Source organism: Bos indicus, chromosome 7 (genome assembly GCF_029378745.1).
Source record: "Bos indicus isolate NIAB-ARS_2022 breed Sahiwal x Tharparkar chromosome 7, NIAB-ARS_B.indTharparkar_mat_pri_1.0, whole genome shotgun sequence".
Lineage (NCBI taxonomy): Eukaryota > Metazoa > Chordata > Mammalia > Artiodactyla > Bovidae > Bos > Bos indicus.
The window spans coordinates 94,592,385-94,616,815 of NC_091766.1; the positions used below are offsets into that span (position 1 = coordinate 94,592,385).

The 24,431-nt window shown below is 36.0% G+C and overlaps 1 protein-coding gene across 4 annotated transcripts in view; it reads right to left on the minus strand.

The window, feature by feature from the left end:
* The window catches only part of SKIC3 (SKI3 subunit of superkiller complex), a 147,284-nt gene that overhangs the window by 66,853 nt on the left and 56,000 nt on the right, over positions 1-24,431 (minus strand). For all 4 annotated transcript variants that reach the window (XM_070794038.1, XM_070794040.1, XM_070794039.1 and 1 more), the window contains 16 exons: positions 23,942-24,085; positions 22,767-22,858; positions 22,297-22,372; positions 21,632-21,772; positions 18,097-18,195; positions 17,871-17,979; positions 9,269-9,409; positions 8,353-8,454; positions 7,229-7,368; positions 5,192-5,278; positions 5,005-5,108; positions 4,122-4,248; positions 3,309-3,488; positions 2,794-2,918; positions 1,638-1,891; positions 198-300 (listed from right to left, as the gene is read on the minus strand). In XM_070794038.1, the coding sequence (XP_070650139.1) occupies positions 198-300; positions 1,638-1,891; positions 2,794-2,918; positions 3,309-3,488; positions 4,122-4,248; positions 5,005-5,108; positions 5,192-5,278; positions 7,229-7,368; positions 8,353-8,454; positions 9,269-9,409; positions 17,871-17,979; positions 18,097-18,195; positions 21,632-21,772; positions 22,297-22,372; positions 22,767-22,858; positions 23,942-24,085 (2,024 nt within the window). The remainder of the gene's footprint in view (positions 1-197; positions 301-1,637; positions 1,892-2,793; positions 2,919-3,308; positions 3,489-4,121; positions 4,249-5,004; positions 5,109-5,191; positions 5,279-7,228; positions 7,369-8,352; positions 8,455-9,268; positions 9,410-17,870; positions 17,980-18,096; positions 18,196-21,631; positions 21,773-22,296; positions 22,373-22,766; positions 22,859-23,941; positions 24,086-24,431) is intronic.

The window sequence follows — 24,431 nt, forward strand, 5'->3', positions numbered from 1 at the left end:
CAAGAAACTATATTTGTTCCCCAGTGTAAAATCAATACAAATGTATGTTGCAGAATTAATTGGTTAGTCTGTCATTGTTTACGTTTGCAAGTCTGAATAATGACTGCTGTAGCTAATAGGATAAACAGAGAATGATTTTCTAAATTTGACTTTATTATAATACTAAGAAAATAAACACAATAAATAATAATACTAACCGAGTAAAATATTCCAGTGCTTTCTCTATGTAGTCTACAGCTTTCCCATCAAGATAATCGACTAGAGCTGCTTTTGCCAACAGGAGGTGGCATTCACCCAAACCTAAAAACAGGTAAGTTTGCAGATGTTAAAATATGTAAAAGAAACACTGAAAATGAACATCAAATAAATTTATTGGTGTACTATTACAGACAAAATTTAATGGTATTTTATAAAAAGTATCTTTAAGCATGGTCTTGCATACATTTATTGAAGAATTCAAATGGCAGAGTTCTGTTGGAGTAAACATGTATTGAAAGATAATATCTATGGAACCTATGAATTTTCATGATTTTCAACAAATTACTTACGTCTTAAAATCTTCTTTGAAAATGGGGATATTACTTAATAAATACCTAATATGATGCTACCTGCTATCACAGTATTATCATCTGGTGTCGTGAAACAAGATTTGATCTCTCTACATTCAAAACATTCATTGGACTTCCCTTGTGGCTCGACTGGTAAAGAATCCACCTGCAATGCGGGAGACCTGGGTTCAATCCCTGGGTTGGGAAGATCCCATGGAGAAGGGAAAGGCTACTCACTCCAGTATTCTGGCCTGGAGAACTCCATGGACTGTACAGTCCGTGGGGTTGCAAAGAGTCAGACATGACTGAGCGACTTTCATGTTCATACTATAAAAATTAAAAGAAATAGCAATTTCCTAAATTGCCTAGTAAACGTTTAATAAATGTGAATTCTTCTTCTGTTAAGGAATTTCATAAAATATTTTTTTAAAGGGTTTCATGGTCTAAGTTACATGTCACTTATGACATACAACACTTCTGAATTAAACTCCCCACTGATTCTTTAAAAAGGAAAAGGAAATGGAGGAAAGCAAATACAATGAACTCCAGTGTTTTTTTTAATGGTTAGAAATAATCATTTAAAAAGTAATAAAATATGGGTGGTGGTGTTTTACTTTAAATTACAAAAATAAGAAGGAATAGATACCTATAAAGGAACTAAAATTAGATGATTACAAACAATGAAAGTTGCCTCTAAAGTTCAAAAATGGAAAAAAATGAGGTTTTATAACTTACAAAGTAACTAAAACCTATTAAGATATTCTGAGGATATAGTGAATTAATTATCAAAATACAAGAGTAGGAAAATTCCTGTTTTAGAGATCTAATTTTTAGATCCAGTACCTATCATGCTATTTATCTAAAAGCTGTATCTCTATCACATTATTATTTATTAACTGTCACAAAACAAAATCTGACCTTTCTAGATTCAGACCTATGTAACAAGCTATACTATAAAAGGTTCTTACTGGACACATGTGATTAACTAAAGAAGTTCTTTTCAAGTTACTCAATACATTTAGAAATTTATTCAAGGATTTTATACTTTGGCATCACAAAAAGTCAAAGGAGCTATTAAAAAGCAATTACCTTTCAGAGCAGGCACATAATCTTCTTTCTTTTTAATGATCAGCTGGTACTGAGCTACCGCCTCTTTGTATTTGCCGAGGGTTTGCTGTATTGCCGCCACCTTAAACACACTGTATGTGGATTCTGGGTTCAGCTCGCTGGCTTTTGTGAAGGATTTCAAGGCTGTTGTATAGCCACCTCTGCTTAAATATGCCTCTCCTAATGACTCCCAACAATTGAAGTCCTTCGGGTCTGCCCTTAATGCTGCCTGTAAACTAAGAATTTCAAGAAAGAGAAAGAAAAGTAAAAGTGATAAAACTACTTCCATACCTGAAAGGAAAATACAAAGTAATGTAACTGAATCACACATATCCATGGTTTCCCTTATGGATAAAAGGGAAAACCCATATTTATTTAAAGCAGGTATACCTGTCCCTCTTATGATGTGAATTTTTTAATAGTAAGAAATGTCATTGTAGTTTTGGAATGAATAATAATAAGATCTTTTTTGAAGCAATGCCCACCAAAATTTCTTTTCCTTGACTGTGTGGGAGAACTCCAATTTCCTATCCTACCAGAACAGGTATACATCTGAACATCAGTCTATAAGCCCTCACCAAGAAATATGAGAGTTGAAAAATGGGAATAACAGGCATACTTTTAATTTCAGATAAAATTCCATATCCATGAAAATTTTAAATGCCTGTATTCTATGTATTAACATAAATAAGAAACAACTTTGAATCAAATACATTTTCTTTACACGGTTCAAGCCAAACTACTAAAAATGAGCTGCCCCAAATGCCCTTCAAGCTACTAATATCTCTCCTGCCCCAAAACAATGCTTGTCGGTGCAAGAAAAACAAAGATACTGACCTTGGCTTATTATCACTCCTTAAGTATATTCTAAGAACCAACTATATACATGATATTATTAAGACTTTACTTGACTGGACGTCTCTCTCTCTCCTTAACACAAGGACATCAGTTAATCCAGTTTTGTAATTCTAGTGCATGCAGATAATAACAGCCAATAAACCATAAATAAATTTTGCTACTTCTTCGATTAAAATACAATCTGGTGGGCGGCAACTTGTGAGTTCATTTTGGATATAAATGGTGTTTAATTTAAGGAAGCATTAGGCTAACAGAAGTTAAATACAGAAAGGCGCCTTACTCAGCCACTGCTTGGGAATGCTGACCAGCTTTCAGATAGTATAGGCCTCGCCTAAGCCAGGCCCACTTTGCCGTCCCAGCACTTGCCTTTTGAGTGACTGTTGTCAGGATAGCTAAGGCAGTTTCCTAACAAAAAGAAAAGACTAATATTAGAGATATTAAATATTATAAAAAATACTGAACATTTATGTAAACAGATATATTTTCATTTACCACTTCTGATTTTTTAAACTGGTATATACTGAACCACACTTTCAACATTAAGCAACTCAGTATCTGCCAATAAAAATTTACTCAATTTATAAGCAGTGGCACAAATACTTCTATAGCATCTAAAAATAAGGGGAACACATGTATACCTGTGGCGGATTCATGTTGATATATGGCAAAACCAATACAATATTGTAAAGTTAAAAAATTAAATTAAATTAAAAAAAAAAATAACAAAAAAATATATCTCTACTTCTATACTCAGAATAAAATAAAAGACAAAAGTGTTTAAATTATTAGACATACCATCTCTTCAAGCTCGACACTTAAGTCAACTGCTGCAGCTCCAGATTCAGCATCGGTGTCATCCAATTCAAAAGCTTTCCTATAACATCCACGGGCCCTGTTTTTATCACCTACTACATCTTTGTAATAATGACCTAAATAGCAGAAAACTTTGCCCATGTATGTATCCAGTTTGGCAGCCTTTGAAAAAAAAAAATTTATAATTACAGAATATTAAAGTTTGTTAGGATGGGTCCCTTTAAAAACATACACACACAAATACACAGATTAGAGAAAAAAATTAAATATACAATATACCAAAACATCCTTTAACATAAGATTAAAAGCAGACATGAAAGCTAGCCATCACTACTTACATAAAAGTAAGCATAAAAATACTATTTCTTTGCTTTAAAAAATGTGAAATTGACTTATTATTTCATCAGTTTGACTATATGAATCAAGATAGGGATGCAAAACTTGTAGATGTTACACACCTAAAATGTATGTTAAACATGGAGAAGTATATAAGACTCATACACTGATAAAAGCAGAGTAGAATTACCTAAAAGCAATATTGTTTTCCAAAGGTAATTATGTTTCATTTTCTATAACATATGTTTCTTAAATCAATAACTTTTACAATTTTATGGTTTAATTTTCTCCTAGAAAACCCATACAACATTCTCACAAAACCTTAGGCGTGAGAGATGAAACACAAAACAAACAATTCAGTAAAGAGTAATCTGAAGTACCTAACTTATTTGGTTATCAATATTTATTATTTTATAACAAATCCATTCCAACTAAGAACTAAATGATAGAATGTGTCACCTTTAAAAAGTGGGTCAGAGCCTTTGTTTTATCTTTTCTTGCTTCTTCACCCATGGACCAATATGTTAACCCAAGTTGGTAATGATATTCAGCAACTTCAGGATCTTTTTCAAGAGCTTGCTGAAAACTAAGTCACAAAAGGGAAGGATGGCATATTTAGATAGGGAGGTAGGTAGGTAGATAGATTAAAAAAATTAGAAGACCCCTAACTAGAACACTAAAAGTTTGAGTAATTCAAAGACGCCAAATTAGAAACAAGCTGTGGCTTCCTTGGTGGCTCAGTCGGTAAAGAATCTGCTGCAGTGCCAGAAACCCAGGTTTGATCCCTGGGTCCAAAAGATCCTCTGGAGAAGAGAATGGCTACCCACTCCAGTATTCTTGCCTGGAAAATTCAATGGACAGAGGAGCCTGGTGGGCTACAGTCCATGGGGTTGCAATGAGTCAGACATGACTAAGCAATTAATACTGGGACTTAGGATTTCGGTCATGAAGGGAAAAAAAAAAAGATTTAAAGAAGAACTTAAAACCAAACAGTTACACATACTTATTGACCATATGATTAGCTAATGAGATTTCAAAAATCCACCATGAAATTTTCCATATTTACTGTGCTATATAAAAAAAATATATTTTTAAAAAATAGTAAAGCTTACAAAGAGCAAACTTATGCAAAACTAGATCTTTATCTGGACATGAATTTGAGCAAACTCCAGAAGAGAGTGGAGAAAAGAGGAGCCAACAATCCATGGGGTGACAGAGTTGGACACAACTTAGCAACAACAAAAACAATGAAAATCTTGATCAGATTCCTTCAGTTCGAATTTTCAAGAAATAATAAATTAAGACATGTCTAGATTTATGAGCAATCTAAATATATCCTCACCATTTTTCTGCTTGTAGATAGTCCTTTTTGGTAAAATGAATCAAAGCCTCCAGGGCATGCACTTCAGTTAGGTCAGGGTAAGAAGAGAGAAGGTCTTCCATAATCTATAAAGTATACATCTATCAATTCCATATCCAGACAAATATAATTTTTAACTTAAAAACCCAGCTTAAATGAAAACACCAACCTTTGAAGCTTCATCTAATGAGCCCTTGTTCAGATAGGCCAAGCCTTTGAGAACCAAAAGTCCTGGGATATTATTTGCATCAGAAACCTAGAAAATAATTTAAAGAATTGCTATAAATCTCCCACAACACAGTGCAGCAGAGTTTACTTTAACTAAATAATAACCAAAGTATAAAGACTCAGATAGAGGTCCTGATTTCTATCACTATTAACACTTTCATTCTTTGTAATCTTTTCATTAAAGAAAATTTCAAATATATCAGAAAGTTAGAGAATAGCATAATAAACCCACATCTACTTATCATTCAGTTTCAAAATTATTAACTCAAAGCCAATCTTTTACCATCTGCATTTCTACCCATTTCATCAAATTCCTGCTTAGATTACCCCCAAATTATAAATTTTCACTTGACAGTTCAGTATCTATATTTAATAAATTTGTTTTTAATAACATAATACACTACCATCATAAACACGTATGCAAAAGCAATAATACATCCTTAACATCATCAAATAATTAGCCAGTATTCAAATTTATCATTTGTCTCATAAAATATTTAAACAATTTGTTTTAATCAAATCTAAATAAGGGGCATAATTTCCACTGGTTGATATGTCTCTTAAGTTTCTTTTAATTTATAGACTTCTCTTCGATCTCTTTTTTTTTTTGATCCCTTACTATCGAAAATACAGGCTACTGTCATCATTTCTCAGAGTCTGGCATTTGATAAATGTGTTCTCATGGTACTGACATGTTACCTGATCCCCTGTATCTTCTATAAATCAGTAGGTCTAGAAGTTTGGTCTGATTAGGTTTGATGCTCTGGCAAGAATACCTCGTGTGTACCTGCTCCAGGTTTCGTCTAGTTGTTTCTTTTCTCTTGATGTTTTAATCCATTTCAGACTGGAAAATAGTGATTTTCCGATTCTATCATTCCTTCTTTCCTTACTCAGTGGCATAATTCAACAAAGAGAAGATTCTTCTCTCAGTATCTATTTGATTATTCTGAGGAACAGTTCATAAAAGACACAAAAGGTACTTTTTTCTTTCTAACTGGTCCCTTAGCATCCTTCAAAGATTCACTTTATTAAGCATGTTTCATTGATTTTTTTGGTATCAACATTAACATGAGGATTTAAGTATAAATGATGTATTTTAATCTAATGCAGTTACTAGTTCCCAAAGCATCCCCTTTTTAGTCTGCAAAACTCAATTCATGCTAGCTCCTGAACCCTTCTGAGATAATTCTATAGCCATTTATAATTTTTTTGATTTCTTGCATTATAAGATGTTCTGGACTCTTCTTGTACATTTTCTGTCTCAGACTTGGATTCCACCAGTTCTTCCAGAAACTCATCTTTTCTTTTTTTGTAAAAAAAGAAAACTATGGAAAGACCTCTCCAAAGCATCTACACAAAACACACTGTTGATGAAGACAAGAAGACAAGTAGAAACAAGAAAATAAGATACTAGGTTTTGAAGGATTCTGACAACTGTTCTAATTTTAAAGAAATACTATGAAATGCAAAGCCCTTTGAAATATATAAAACAAGGACTTTTTTTCTAAAAATTAAAAACTCTGCAACATACTGAGTGATACAATTTCAGTTTTACCAAAAAATAGCCTTTATCTGAAAAATATCTCTAAAGGCACCATGAAACTACTAGTGTCTTCAATAATTCTTGTCAATAATCTATGAAATATTATCTGAAGGGCAAAATTTAGAATTTCAAATTAATAATAATCAAGTAGTTATAACCCCAGAGGGCAAACAGTGAAAAGGAGGATAAGAGCAAGAATAAGAAAGAAACTGCATCATATGAAAAACATTGTAAGCACTTAACCAAGAAGCAAACAAATAACTTGAGGAGTTTCCAAGTGTGTAAATAACTTACAGAAGTGCAGATTTAGTGAATTCATACCTCTAACACAAAGTTTTCCTAAGTAACTATTTGTGGCAAGGAGAGAATGGTTGATGCCCAGTTGACCAGAAACTAAATATTAATAACGAAGGGAAAATTCAATGATAAGACTACCTGATCAAGAGTACGAATTGCTTCCTCTGAAGATTCATAATCTGAGAGTTTAATCAAAGCCTCTGCTTTCAAACGAAGACAAAGATTCTTCTGATGCAGACTGCCACCAGACACACCAAGATTATCTATATTCTTCAGAGCTGACAAAAGGAAGGACAGCCAAATGAAGACAACCAAAACACTTCACTTTCATTTCTTAAGGGTAACATAACAAAGTACAGATATATAAACTGTTGAAACAATATACATGAAGAACAATTCAAAGCTAAATATAAATTTTTCCCTGAACTCTTTATGAAAATACCTGAATTTAAAACAGATCAAAATTTAAAACCGCTATCTTCACATAACATATAATAAAACTGAACATCCTGAAACACAACAATGGCTGTCTATATCTGCTATATAACAGAGGTTAACCCTTAGCCAAAGCATCTATCACAGAAATAGCCCATTAAAGATAAGGGAAGGGTAAAGAAGCTGAATTAGGATGAACCATGGTAAATTATTTCTCAGCTGTAAGGTCACCAACTAGGTCAAGAGCAGTGAATCGCTTTCCTGATTTCTGACACCCACACCTGACCCATGTGAACATATTCAAATAAGCTCTAAGATACCTTTCCTTGTCTATTATCTACATTAGAGGAATCAAGAATCTACACTGGAGTGAAGGTTGTAGAACACACCAGAAACTTCCCGATTACACACAGCATCACCACGCAAGCCTAAAGTGGCTTTATCAAAATTCCAACTATAAGTAACCTTGGAAAAATACTCACTGTTGGTTTAAAAATAAATATAATAGTAGACATGCATACAGACTCCATGGGCTTTTTTTTCACTTCTACTTTTATTTCTTTTTTAATTTTTTAAATTAAATTTATTTATTTTAATTAGAAGCTAATTACTTTACAATATTGTATTGGTTTTGCCATACATCAACATGAATCTGCCACGGGTGTACACATGTTCCCAATCCTGAACCCCTCTCCTGATGGGTTTTTAATCTCCCCAGTAAAATTTAAATTAGCTGTCAACTTAGAATACAAAATAAAGCACCACCATCATTCTTCCTTAAGACGAGAAGCAGCAGGGTTGACCACCCTTAAAGATGTCAGGAATACCTTGATTGCATGAAAGAACAGCTTCCTTAGGTTTATGCATTCTTACTTGGGCTTCTGCTAGATGATACCATCCAGCTGTGCAGAGGGGGCTTTCCTTTATCCCTAAGAAGATAACAGCAATCACAAAGTCCAAGGTTTCCATCACTACTGAGGTGAACAGCCCCGCCACCCACTCCCCAAATCAGTCTCCTCCCCTCTCCCTTGTCACCCATCTGACCAGTCACAAAGTCACACTGATTCCATGCCCATCACTTCAGTTGGGATCTCCATCATCCATCCCAGATCAGTGCAAGTGCTTGCCCTCTACTCAAATTCATTCTCTACACTGTAGTCAGAATATTTCTAAAAATACATATGGGATTATGAAATCCCTATACTTAAGACCTTCCAATAGTTCCCAATTGGATAACACACAAACTCCTTAATGAGGTTTGCAAGGCCCCTCTCCAGCCTCAATCGTTCTCATACTTCCTTTTCCAATCTCCCTGAATGGCCAGGAGTGCCACGAATGCCAGCTTTTCTCTCGCCTCAGGCCATCTCAACTCTCAGCCCACAGCACCCTCCCCACCACCAGGCTTTCTATCTGTCACTCAGATCTCAATCTGAATCAAAGTTCATCCAGAAACATCATACTGGGCAAGACTAAACTAAAGCCTCCTAAGGATGGAGACATTATCTTTATTTTACAGATAAAAACAATAAGACATAAAGAGTTTAATGAACTTTCCTAAGGTCTTGAAATTTGTGAATGGCAGAGTTGGAATTCAAACTTAAGCAGACTCCAGAATATGTATGTACATTTTTTTTTTTTTGCTTCTATCCTAAATATATACATTCCTTAAAGAAAGGCCCAAAGATAAATAACTGCTGACTGACACCTATACCTCATGTTATACTCTGCACCCCACACACTTACCTTCTGTTAAGTTCCTAACAGCATCTTCGTACTTTTTGTCTTGTAATGCTTTAATGCCTAAACCTATGAGACCTGTACCACTTTGGGGATCCATTTCCACTAGTCTACAACAATACTGTTCTCCCTCATCAGTAAGACTTCCTGGAATTAAAAGAAAAAGTTATTAGCATACGTATACCAATATGTGCCAAAACCTACGCACCATAAATCTTTTTAAGATGTAAGTTTTTGAAAAATTAAATCTCAAAAGCTGGCTTCTTACAAACACCTCCACATTCTGATTCCAGGAATTCAAAACTTAAATAGATCAACAAATCTAGAAAATATTAACATTTCATTTAAAAAAAATCATGTTCCTTCTTGTTCTTAAATACCAGAAGTAGAAACCACTTTATTCACAGCAGTATCAGTAAACCAAACCTGCTGTCATACTCAAGGGTTTCACACAAGAAACCTATGGCTACTTGTCATAATGCTAAGACTCAGCCACCGCTTGCCACCAGGTCTCCCTTTTCTATTCAGCAGTACAATTTTGGTTGTTATATGAAGGAATTCTTGTCAAAGGACAGAATCTTCACTAATTTCTCCCTGGACAACAATGTATTGCCAGAGATGAGACACCCAAGGTGCCAGATGCAGTGGACTCATCCAGCACACGGCACCCTGTACAAAGACTGAGTCACGTTCTTCTCAGGCTTACAAGTTCAGCACTACATTTTTGCATTCTTTCAAAACTTCCTTTTCCTATGTAAGTTAACAGTTAAGCTTACGCAGTAATCATTCAATGTCTGCATTTTGAATTTATTTTGGTAAAAATAATTAGCTTAGAAAACATTGTAGGTTCTGTTGTATTTCCATTTTCTCAAACCACAATCAATCCCAAGATTCCTGTTCCCAGAAAAGCAGAAAAACAGGTGGAAAAGAAGGCTTCTGTTTTGAGAATAAACTGTGAATACCATTCACCACTTTAATAAATTGTTTAATCACATAAGAAAATTCTTAAAAAGTAATTTAGACAGTAATTTACAACTTGAAGCAATAAACAAGGGAATAAATAAAAACAGGTTAACTGAAAAAAGACCTGATGCTTATGTATTTATGTAAAACAGTCACAAACCACATATGGAACCACTGTTTCAGCAACAGATATTAAAGGTGAATTCTTTGCATGATACCATTTAGCTTACATATTTACACAAAATTTTCAAAACCAAACATACAACAATGCATAATCCCTAAATAATATTTTACATATTAACTTAGAAGTCCAAGTTGGCGCCAAAGATTCACGGAATTCCTAATGGCTAAAGAATTAAAACTTCAATACTGTTTGGTGAAATGTGAGAATCAATTGGAAGAAATATTACTTTGGTTAATAAGCCAGAAAAAAGAAGCCTGATTCTACACAAGAATTCTCCTTCTGTCAACATGTTCTATCGCTTCTATAAATATGAATTCCAAGAATAGACATGCCTAGTTTCATACACCCTGCATCCTCCAAAAGCAAACCAATGGGGTCCCCCCCTCTATTTTATCCAGTGGTATTGTCTAAACTATCAGATATCAGAATAACCTGGAAGACTTTTTAAAACCAAAAATGCTGAGCTCCACTCTCAAAGTTTCTGATTCAGTAGGTCTGCTATTAGCCCTGAGAATCTGCATTTCTAACAAGTTCTCAGGTGATACTCCTGGTCCAGAGATCATACTTTAAGAACCACCAGTCTACAGTATTTGCCAATACCATATGCCCACTGTATTACTAGCTTTATGACAGGTATACCCTGCCTTTGCTGTCTCTGTAACTAAACAGTCATTTCTGAAAGATAGGGGCTAGTATAGTATCTTACACATGGCAGACATTCATTAAATATTGTAATGATCTTTTAAAAATACCATTACAAGGCTTTACTATTGGCTCAGCGGTGAGGAATCCCTGCCAGTGCAAGAGACATGAGTTCAGTCCTTGGGCTGGGAAGATCCCACGTGCTGTGGAGCAGAGGGCCTATGAGTCACAACAACTGAGCCTCTGCTCCAGAGCCCGGGAGATGTGACCACTAAGCCCACATGCCATAACTGCTGAAGCCCAGGTGTCCTGGGGCCCATACTCCACAAGAGACACCACCACCATGAGAGGCCCTCACACCACGGCCGGGAAGTGGCCCCCACTCGCTGCAACCAGGGAAAAGCCCACACAGCAGCGAAAACCCAGCACAGCTAAAGGGAAAAACTTTAAAAAAATTAATACTGTAATAACAGATGTCCCAAAAGGCTGAGTCTATGAATAGGCAAATGGCTGAGAATTACTATGGAGAATTAAAAACAGTCACAATTCTAAAAAAGAAAATAAAATGGCTACTAAAATTTTATCTTCAATTTCTACTCAACTGAGTCAAAACTCTCTTACTCCATAAAAACACAATTCATGACAGGCTATCCTGGCTATCACAACTGCCCTGATTACAGAAAACACACCTAAGATGAAAAGAAGACAAGCCAGTCAGGCATCTTTCCAATGAACATCCACACTGAGCGTAAGCAAAGTGTGACTAAGAGATGAAAACGGTTTCCAAAAGGTCCAGGAACAACATGAAAACCTTTTAAAAGAAGGTAAATTTTTCTAACATACTCCCTTTGTTAACATCTGGGAGCACAATTATAGAAACAAAATGAGATTTGAGGAAACTATATTCATGTCAAGCCCTTAAGAACATACTCTCTACATATGATCAAGTGGCACTTAGAGGATTTCTCTACAGTGTTCACAAAAACCATCAACAGTAATAACGACACAAGGAATGTTCCAGCTTCAACTCTCAATCCACTTCTCCATACTAATTCTTATTGAAAATACTACCTATACAAATGTTGGAGACAAAACCAGAGAGGAAACAGACTTCATTAATCTGAACAGAAAATCATTTACTTATCTGCTCTTTTTAACATTTAAAAGATTCCAAGATTCCAGATTCAGTGACTTTAAAACAGTTTGGCCATATTACCTTTATTTATCAATAAGGCAAGTAAGAGGCACTTCCCTAGTGGTCCAGTGGTTAAGGCTCTGTGCTCCCAGTGCAGGAGACCCGGGTTTGATCCCTGGTCAGGGATCTAGATTCCACATGCCACAACTAAAGATCCCAAACATTGCAACAAAGATCCCACACAGCCAAATAAAAAAATAAACAGGGCAAGCTAGACATGGAGCTGATAAAAGATGTTCTGAAAAGGTTCAGAGCAGGTGCTAAGTAATAGCTGTAAGAATTCTGTTTTCTAAAGTTTATCACAAAAGAAGGCAAGAGGTGTTTTTTTTTAATAACTATTTTATTTCTGACATCCCAAAGGAATCCATGAGTGCTATAGAACTTTTTTTTTTTTTTTTTAAATAGCCTAGCTTGGGAGGGAGAAAAACAGCATGTACTCATTTCTTTATTTCCACCTGGATTTTCTAATATTTCTAGAACACAAAACCTTACACTCTTTTCTGTTTGAAGAACCAAGTCCTTTTTTATCTTCCCCCATTTCAGCAATAAAGCAAAACAAAATAAATCAAAAAAGGTCATTAAGCATGAAATAACATTTCATCAGGCGAAAGCTATTCACTACTTGTTATGTGAAGCTTTATAAACAGAGTCATTTTGAAAACACATCTTCAAGCCTCAACATGCAAAGGAGGACAAAGGAGAACGGATCTATTTGTCCTCAGTGGAAAAGAACCCAGTGATTAACTGCTGTTGAAGTAGCAAATTCTGCAGGCACTGAAGTACTCTGGGGGAGGATAGATCAGCCTTTAGGAGGCCTTCCAGATTTTCAAAAGTTCTTAATATACAGAAAGTTCAGCTTCAAGGAGCAACAAAAATATGAAAAAGAAAGAAACCATTAAGCACAGCTTCCTACTGTCCTGCCTTAACAATTAAGCTCTCACCCCAGAATAATGCTGCTGCTGCTGCTGCTAAGTCACTTCAGTCATGTCCAACTCTGTGCAACCCCATAGACCGCAGCCCACCAGGCTCCCCTGTCCCTGGGATTCTCCAGGCAAGAACACTGGAGTGGGTTGCCAGCTACACCTCCTGTATTTAACGTGTCCAAGTCTGCACTGCTCCATTCTGCAAACCCTCACAACTAACATTCCAGCAGGGAAAGAAGCTGTCCCACATGGATAAATATCCACCAACCCACTTCCCTTTGCCAGGATATAGAGCTCTCTTTCAACTCTGCAAATTACCCATCCTCAAAACCTCTTTGAGAATGATTTTTTTTTTTTTTTCACATAAACCAACACCCTCTCTAATCAAACGGCATAACCCCTTTGCTATCTCTTTACTAAAATATTTTGTCAAGTATTGAATTTATAGGCAAAAGTCTGCAGACTACTTTTTTTTTCTTTGGTTTTGTTTTTTAGTTCATTTTTAATTAAAGGATAAGTATTTTACATGCAAACTATTTGTTGATCCCACTTCTACAATTTTGTAGGCTTTTGGGGATATGAAGGCATATTTACTCGACAAATTCACATTACAGGGTTATATGTGCCTCTTAAGAAAACGTTTAATTAGTTTTCAAAAAGAAATGTCAGAGTATCTTCATGTGAGCAGGTCAAGAATGAGGGAATGGCACAAGCCATTAATAGCTGAACAGGAACAGAAACAAAAGGGTAAACTCCAGCCATTAATTTATCAATCACAATTGTAAACACAGAAAAATGGCTGGAAGATGGATACCAGGGGCTACACGATAAAGAAAACCAGTCCGCTTATCTTGGGAACACACTGGCCTCAAGTTAAAGTTTGAAGAAACTGAGTGATTTAGAACTAAGCTTCCTATTAGAGCAAAACAAAATAAAAACCATACATACAAGTTCTAAGCATGCTTCTGGTACTGAAAGTCTCTCAGTAGGCATCCTCCTCCTTGACCGCAAGGCAACGCCCATAATGTTAACTAGCTCTTTCTTCTTGAAAGTCTCCTTCCAGGTGACACCACTGCAATTCCCCTTCTCCTCTAAAAGTCTATTATCCCCTTTCACGCTTCCTCCTCCCGTCCCTTAAATGAAGTCAGTCTGTCCCTGGATTGCTTCCCTTTATACCTGCTCTCCACTTCTTCCTCCTCTTTTCTCATCATGTATTCTAAGTTTCAATTCACTCACTTTGATTAAAAAAGACAGCCCTACTAAAGGCCTCTTAATCATAAAACTAGTTGCTCAATCTCTCACGACAGCTCTCCCTTGTGAAATGCTTTCCTTGCCTTCTGTCTTGCTTTTTATCGAGGTCCCCCTCTTTCCTCTCTGACCTCTTCACTTCTCTGTCCTCCATTTCCTTCTTCCCCCTCTTCCTCCCTTTCCACACAAGGCACATTATACATGTTTCTGCTCTTCAGGCATCCTCTGAAGTCGTCCACTCCATTCCCTTTCACCTACACGCAAATGGTGTCCAAGCCTTAAAACTAGCCTTTGTACTGCTCTCTCGAGAGTAAACCCTGATGAGCATTCTCCTCTGAACACCCGTTAACACCTCCTCTCAACAACTTACCTTTGTACAAACCATCATTCCATATTAGTGCAACTTTTCAGGAAAGCCCAAAATTAAAATTGATTTCTCCCTCCTTTCACCTCTAAAAAAATCTCTATTGTCTTCATTTACCTGTTACTTTCAGTTGCTATCATATTCCCAGTTCATTCGTTCCTACAGTTCATTTGTTCTTAGTATCACTTATTCTATCCAATCTAGTCTATTTTCTGTACAATATATCCTGCAAACCAAGTTAGAGACTTTATACTTCATAAGCTACTCACTACGACACTTCTGTGCTTCCTGAGTGGCATTAGCGGCAAAGAATCCACCTACCAATGCAGGAGACTCGAGAGATGTAGGTTCGATCCCTAGGTCAGGAAGATCCCCTGGAGGAAATGGCAACCCACGCCAGTATTCTTGCCTGAAAAATTCCCTGGACAGAGGAGTCTAGCAGGCTACAGTCCAAGGGGTCACAAAGAATCGGCCACAACTGAGCGTGCACAACACTTACAATGTTTGCTTTTCTCACGTTAGAGCAAAGTGCTCTTCCACGTCTATCTTGGACTCAGTTAAAGTAAGGAGAAGGGGATCCATTTACTGCTCACCATAAAAAAATCACAGACTGAAGGTAAGAGTTCAGGACTTCAACTCAGGCACGAGAGGGGAAAAAATACAAGTTGGACTTAGAAGGGGAAGTCAGAGTAGGCAGAGTCAAGATTGGTGTAATGAGATTTCTGTAATAGGAATTTTCCCTCAATTATCTTCAGCGGTAATTTTCGACCATTTTTCAATTATAGAATATGTGACGGTCAGTAACAAACAAAGCATTTCCAAGTGTATACTCATTTAGCAACAAAGTGAAAAAACTTAGCTTAGGAAAGCTCTGCACCAACTCACAATCACTACCACACTGGTACTGGTACTGTTAATTCCATCCCAATGACTGACTTCGATGAACTTTATTTGTATCAGGTGAATACACACATGGACAGGAGTGATATTCAAGTTATTTTTAAAGCACCTGTTCAGCACAGACCCTGGCAAAAAAGGACAGCAACTGCTAGGAAAAGCAATATAGTCAACATTCTGTAAACTGACAGGCACAAGACATCTACAGCTGCAAGTTGTGGCAACTCCCAGCAGGCTAGCTGTCATCACCTCTCTCTCTTCCCCCAGAGAAAGCACACAACGAAGCAAGAGCACTGAGCACACACTAAGACACACTCTCTGACTTGAATTCTGCTCTGTTTTATTGAAAAAGCAGATCATTCACAAACTTCATTACTTTATCATATTTAACAATGTACTTGTGTGACAATGACATACGAATAACATCAACACTGAGAATGCTTATCATTAACAAAATCTTCTCCAGGACACTTATATCCCTATGTAATACAGTCTAAACTACTTAACTAAAACAGATCTTAGTTGTTCTACTACAGCAAATAAAACTATTCTACTATTCCCCCAAACTGCACCTAGCTCCATACCTCTGCTCATGCCATGGGGAGTATCTTTCACCTCCTCCTGTTCATCTAATTTCTATGGAAAATTCAAGACCTTCTCCAATTCCCACCTTCCAAAAGACCTTACTAATCAACAATGAATTCAGTTCAGTTCTGTTCAGTCGCTCAGTCGTGTCCTACTCTTTGCGACCCCATGAATCGCAGCAAGCCAGGCCTCCCTGTCCATCACCATCTCCTGGAGTTTACTCAAACTCACGTCCATCGAGTTGGTGATGCCATCCAGCCATCTCATCCTCCGTCTGCCCCTTTTCCTCCTGCCCCCAACCCCTCCCAGCATCAGAGTCTTTTCCAATGAGTCAACTCTTCACATGAGGTGGCCAAAGGACTGGAGTTTCAGCTTTAGCATCATTCCTTCCAAAGAACACCCAGGGCTGATCTCCTTCAGAATGGACTGGTTGGATCTCCTTGCAGTCCAAGAGTCTTCTCCAACACCACACTTCAAAAGCATCAATTCTTCGGCACTCAGCCTTCTTCACAGTCCAACTCTCACATCCATACATGACCACTGGAAAAACCATAGCCTTGACTAGACAGACCTTTGTTGGCAAAGTAATGTCTCTGCTTTTGAATATGCTATCTAGGTTGGTCATAACTTTTCTTCCAAGGATTGAGCGTCTTTTAATTTCATGGCTGCAGTCATCATTTGCAGTGATTTTGGAGCCCAAAAAGATAAAGTCTGACCCTGTTTCCAGTTTCCCCATCTATTTCCCATGAAGTGATGGGACCAGATGTCATGATCTTCGTTTTCTGAATATTAAGCTTTAAGCCAACTTTTTCACTCTCCTCTTTCACTTTCATCAAGAGGCTTTTGAGTTCCTCTTCACTTTCTGCCATAAGGGTGGTGTCATCTGCATATCTGAGGTTATTGATATTTCTCCCGGCAATCTTGATTCCAGCTTGTGCTTCTTCCAGCCCAGGATTTCTCATGATGTACTCTGCACAGAAGTTAAATAAGCAGGGTGACAATATACAGTCTTGACGAACTCCTTTTCCTATTTGGAACCAGTCTGTTGTTCCATGTCCAGTTCTAACTGTTGCTTCCTGACCTGCATACAGGTTTCTCAAGAGGCAGGTCAGGTGGTCTGGTATTTCCATCTCTTTCAGAATTTTCCACAGTTTATTGTGATCCACACAGTCAAAGGCTTTGGCATAGTCAATAAAGCAGAAGTAGATGTTTTTCTGGAACTCTCTTGCTTTTTCAATGATCCAGTGGATGTTGGCGATTTGATCTCTGGTTCCTCTGCCTTTTCTAAAACCAGCTTGAACATCTGGAAGTTCACGGTTCATGTATTGCTGAAGCCTGGCTTGGAGAATTTTGAGCATTACTTTACTAGGATGTGAGATGAGTGCAATTGTACAATGAACTCGGTGGCTCACAATTCCCTGTGTCACTATACTTTCCTGTATTTCTTAGCCTTTTCATGTGCATAAAGACTAACTATCATACCTCCTCTCATGTCCAGAAATACTGAAATAATACTTTACAAGCAATAGGCAACAAAGCAATTTTTGATTGACATCAACATTACTCTCAGATCTCTAGGACACACAATATAATAAAGAAGAAATTACCTGATTCAATTAAATGTAAACAAAGCACTTCTAATGGATATTGTACAGTGGGATAGATGTTTATCATTCCTTCACAGGCCTTCTTCAACCTAGCAGTCTCATGAGGAAACTTGAAAATAAAAAAAAAAAAAAAGTAAAATAAACTGAGTAGCAGTAAAATATATTTATGAATACGTTCCTCATTAGAATAGAAAAGTCATATTAGAGATTTTAAAAATCAACTTACTTTGGATAAACACTGAATGAAATGTTTATAAAGCACTTGGTGATCTTCGCTAGGAATCTTATCTGATAAGCCCAACGCATTCTCAAAAGCAGTTAAAAGCTGAAACAAAGAAACAAAAAAACTATCATCTGTAGTTTACTTAAGTGACAAATGTAACAAATAGTTGAACACAGAAGACTCACTTATACAAAGGACACCCTCAACTAGTAACTGCAAATATGTTTATTGTCTGGCCCTGACAGTTTCAATGAGGGGAAAAAATGTATAAGCTTGGAATACATCCCAACTCCAACTGGCCAGCAGACTGCACTAAACTGAGGGACAACTATAAACTGCTTAACAACAGTAATGAAACGTTCCCATAAGTGCTTGCTGCTCTCTACTAAGGAGTTAAGAGGTGTAGTCTCATATGTCAGTGTAGCTTCTATTGCCTAGATCACTTTTAAAACATCCCTTCTGAAATCACCAGTACAGTCTTTGGAACATCTTCATAACAGCAAATCTTCAATCTCAAAAACAAAATGTTTCTGAAGTCATACTTTTGATAAAAGAAAATCAGAGATATGACTGAACTGTAATGAGATCATTTCCTTTATACAGTACTATTAACTGACTTTGAGGAAAATTCCAAAAGAAGACTTCTAAATGTTTCCTCAGCAAAAACAGCAATACCTGAATCCAAGGCAAGCACTTTTAAAGAGTACCATTCATTTGGTTACATAAGTTCCGCATTTTTCACAATGAATTTCCATGACTATATAATGAAAATTCATAATACAGTTCACCATCTCAAATTCTTTTTGTAAAGGATGACATGAAGTCTGTATAAATAAGTAAAATTTTACTGCTCTGATAAAGTTAATGATCTTGAAGAAAATAAAAAAAGAAGCCTAACAAAGTCAAGCATGCACAATAGGTTCAAAAACATAGTAAAGAAATTAATCCATATGTAAAATATATGACAAATTTTTTTCTCTGAACACAAATGAAGCAGAGTATCACTAGCATTCAGGGTGAAAATAACTGCCCCCCAATACTTTTATCCTATTTTTAACAGCTAGAAATTAATTCTTAAAATGACAAGTATAATTAATTCTCTTCCATGAAGTAGTACAGTATGGATTTTTTTTAATTTTACTTATTTCAGCATGTCTCTGATACTCCGGTAACCTATACTATTTTATAGAAATAATGAAGTCAAATATGAAGATGTGATTTAAGAGAAATCAATAAATCACCTAATTTTGTCACCATTCAATTTCTTTCTACAAGTGAATCTATATACCAGTAAATCAATATATACAATGGAGATAAGATAGTCCCTTCAACAAGTGGTGCTGGGAAAACTGGACAGCTATGTGCAAAATAATGAAATTAGAGTACTTCCTACAAACATATAGAGTACATATACAAAAATAAACTCAAAAGGGATTAAAGACCTTAATGTAAGACCAGAAACTATAAAACTCTTAGAGGAAAACAAAGGCAGAAGACTCTCTGACATAAACCACAGCAAAATCCTTTATGACCCAACTCCTAGAGAAATGGAAATAAAAATAAACAAATTGGATGTAATTAAACTTAAAAGCTTTTGCACAGCAAAGGGAATTCTAAACAAGGTGAAAAGACAACCCTCAGAATGGGAGAAAATAATAGCAAATGAAACAACTGACAAAGGATTAATTCTCCAATATACAAATGAATGAAAACCTTATTCTCATATTTTCATTCCTAGCACTTAGGACATTGCCTGACATACAGTAATAGTTTCCCCATACTTTCTGATTAAAGGAACAAATGAGTGAGTGAACAAATGAAGAAAGAGCTTCCAATCTTACGCAGAATCTATAATTGTTAACATTTTAAAATTCTATTCAATTTAACAAGTGTACATTGAGTGCTTATTTACTATAATAAGAAATTAAGTTTACCTTTAAACTTACAAAAAATATAATGATGAAAATATTTTTCATTTACAGTTCAAAACCAGTGGTTTTTTAATAGTCTTTTAAAAATTCTTTTCAATTACTTGAAAAGCTGCAGTTTAAAAAGGAATACTGCTAGGAATAAGCAATCCAGATACTAAATATAAACACTCTAAATATAATAGTCTACTACTGACAAGGGATTAATCTCCAAAATACATTTAATACAAATACTTTATGCAGCTCAACAACAACAAAAAGAAAAACCAAATAACCCCAGCAAAAACCGAGTGCAAGATCTTAACAGACATTCCTCCAAAGAAGACATACAAAGAAGATGGCTGAGGGGCACATGGAAAGATGTTCAACATCACTAATTATTAGAAAAATGTAAGCCAAAACCACAATGAGGTATCACCTCACACCAGTCAGAACAGTCATCATCTAAAAGACTACAAACAACAAACACTGGAGATGGTGTGGGGGAAAAGAAACCCTCGTACACTGTTGGTGGGAATGTAAAATGGTGCAACCATATGGCAAACAGCATGGAGGGTCCTTCAAAAAACTAAATACAGAACTATCATGTGATCCAGCAATCCCACTCCTGGGCATATATCTGGAGAAAACCATAATTCAAAAAGACACACGCACCCCAATGCTCAATGCAGCACTGTTTACAATAGCCAAGACACAGAAGCAACCTAAATGTCTATCGACAAAGGCGTGGACAAAGACGATGCAGGCATACATGCAATGGACTATCACGCAGCCATAAAAAGAATGACATAACCCATCTGCGACAGCACGGACAGACCCAGAGATCGTCGTACTGAGCAAAGTCAGATGCAGAAAGACAAACATCATATGATATCACTTACATGCTGAATCTATTAAAAAATGGTACAGAAAAAGAGACATGTAGAAAACAACCTTACAGTTACCAGGGGGGCAAGTAGCAGGGGAGGGATAAATTGGGAAACTGGGATTGACATATACACAGTACTACATGTAAAATACATAACTAACAAGGACCTACTGTGTCTCGCACAGGGAACTCTACTGAATACTCTTTAATGACCTACATGGGGAAAGAATCTAAAGAGTAGATGTATGTACATGAATAACTGATTCACTTTGCTGTACACCTGAAACGAACACAACACTGTAAACCATAATACTTTAATAAAAATTAAATACATAAAAAAATAAAATACTCTAATTGTTAAACCTGAAAGCAATTTAATACTCTTAGTTCAGAAATATGAAGAAACATACCTTTAAGGTACAATTTTTTAGAAACAGCAGTTTTGTAAAAGTCAATTTCATAGTTTCTTTTTCACAGTTATTAAGTAACTGATATAGTGTGAATTTTTGTGAATACAGGGATGTAAAATTTTGATACCCTGAATACCATTTCCACTCTGTCCAGACTTAGTTTGAAACTGCAGGCCTGTAACTCTGACTTTATCAGGAAGAGCATCTATGAATTTAAGATATCCAGTCTGACATACAGTGTTTTTCTATATTATATCGTGTTTCCATTTTCTAAACTCAACTGAATGATCAACTTTCGTGATACAAACTGTGGGGAGTACACGGCTCAGTACCAATTGCTGGGTCTCATTATTCTGGTCCTCAGTGCACTCAGCCAGCAACTGAGTCAATTTCCTCCACAGCTGATGAAGCTCCTGGTTGTCTGCACCTTCTTCCTGTCGTGTCTTTATCAATTTGTGCCATGTTCGGGCCACCTATCAAGGAGATTTAAAATGGTTACTATATCTAAAATACTGAAATGCTATTAAAAACATTTAAATCTATAAATAAAAACATCTTTATTTACTAATACATAAAAACTGCAAAAGCAGAGAGCTCCATCTATTATGAATTCCATAAAAAAAAATAGGATGACTGGGCAAACCCACATAGTCCTTATATGAGAAGTATGACTGATGAGATACCAGAGTGCATACAGGAATGACTATATGCCCCAGTCCTCATAACTTACAGCATCAGCAGTGGGATACCACAAATGACTCACTGAATTCTACAGATGATATACTTTTACTTATTTTATTTATCCCTGCCCAGTTTCAAAAAAGTTTGGAAGTTATGATACCTGAATTCCAAGTTACAGTTTTCAAAGCACTGTAATTTGTTTTGATGCTGTACCATATGTTCATTTTTCAAATGTTTCCTTAAGCTAAATGAAAGCTTCCTTTTAGTAATGGTTTTATTAAAAGAAATTTACTACCCAAGCAAATCATTAACCGACCTCTACGTGTTTCTTTTCTTGGTAATACAGATCCACCAGTTTCTTACAGACATCACACCACTTCTGTTTGTCAACACTTAGAATAGAAAAAGAGGATTTTGAATTTGATTAATGAAAAAAACTGAGGACTTAAGACACAAAAATTAAAATATCACCAAAATAATACTACTGGAACATATCCTCTATCACACTACAGAAAAATTTCATAAAATGAGCCTCTCATAAAAAATAAAGGTTTAAGAAACATTATCTTCTATTATATTGACTAAAAATAATATCAAAGTTCTCAAATTAGTCAACCCACCTACTATTACTGTTTCAATCACAATTAAGAGATTCTGTAACAATAGTTTGAAAGGAAAATGATTTCCAATTCCCAGTAAATGTTTGAAGTACTTGTATATAATTTTAACCAGTTTCTTCTACTTCAAGCCTTTACAGAAACGAGCCTTTCGCCACGTACTGATTACCTTTCATACAGATCCAGGAGCTTTTGGTAAACACCAGGTAAGTCATCCTTAGCATTTATGTGATTACATTTCTCATACAAACTTGCTAATCCCTAGAAGAGGAAACAGCAATGATTACTCTTCCAAAGACATCCAGTGTGCTCACATTTGTTTTGCTAAGTAAAGTGACAATCTGTAAAGATTATTTATGACAGAGATTATTATAGTTTACAGATGAAATAAAACACCTGGGATTTGCCTCCAAATAATTGGGGGTAGGAGGGAGTGGGTGAAAGTACAGATGAAAAAACACTGGCCATGAGTAGGTTTTTATTGAAACTGGATGATGGGCACAGAGTGGTTCATTTCATCATTCTCTTTACTTTTGAAAATGTATTTCACAATAATAAATACTTCTTAAATAATTCTTGTGCAATTTTAACCCCTAAGATGTTACCATACAACACTATTTTCACATGGTCAAAAGAAAGAAATCCAAGTACTCTGTGGAAATTATCATTTTTGCTTCAAATAAAGACAGATATCCTAAACCAATCAGTACACAATAAAAGCTGGCATCAGAGAGATGTTACCAGACAACCTACTCATGTTCTTGTTCATGTGAACCTGAGACAAACAGGTTCACGTTCTCCAGAGTCTTCTACCTCCTATTAATCACAGTTTCTAAGATGTGATTGAGATACGAAACAAAGTCATTAAACATGAAAAAGCTGGAGAAGCCAAGTAAAAAACAGAGACCATTAAAATAAGAAAAAAGAATGTAACTCATACTCAGATAGGAATTTCAAATTTTTTCATATTATTTTTTAAAAAACACATTAATATACCATCTTTTCCCTCAGATAAGCATAAAGAATATTATTCATAAGTCTCTCATATGCATATATAATTAAGTTGGAGATTTATATAATCATGTTTCAATTTCTGTCCTAACATTTGGAAATAATCCTTTGGATTAGATGTTAAATAGTAGCAAACAGCATCCTTGGCACCAACTAACTTTCAAGTTTACAAGATCAAAAAAAAAAAAGTTTACAAGATCAATAAATTTAATTTCTTCTCTCTTATACTGGGGAAATGGAGGTCTAAATGCTTATTGTAAAGCTGTCACCTGTATTTTGAAAAACGTTCTTTCCTATAACATAGTCAAAAAAAAAAAAAGAATGTCTACATACCTGCCAAGCTAGTAGCTGGTCTGGCTCTAATTCAGCAGCTTTCTTGTAGGCACCCTGGGCCTGATCAGGCTGTTCTAGCTCGGCTGCAGCAACGCCAATAAAAACCCAGGCATTATAGTTATTCTTCTCTTGTTTTAACACTGTCTGGTTAAAAAAATTAAAAGAGATGTTCGTTACGTTTTAGAAACTTGTGGACAAACAACAATCAAAGACAGTCTACCTAACAGTCAGGAAATCTGGATCTACCACTAACTCAGTGATCTCAGAATACCACTCAACCTCTCTGGTCCCCGGTTTCCTCAAGGAGAGGGGGAGCTGGACTGGACCAGTGACTGCGGGGGGCCTGAAATATGAGGCATATTTTACAGAGATGCCCAAGTAATCCTCGTGCCTCAGCCAAATGCTTCCCTCTGCCCCTTGAGAATAACACTAAGTATAAAGAGCACAATTAAGACTATTCTTACCACACTCCACGGCACACTGCTACTAG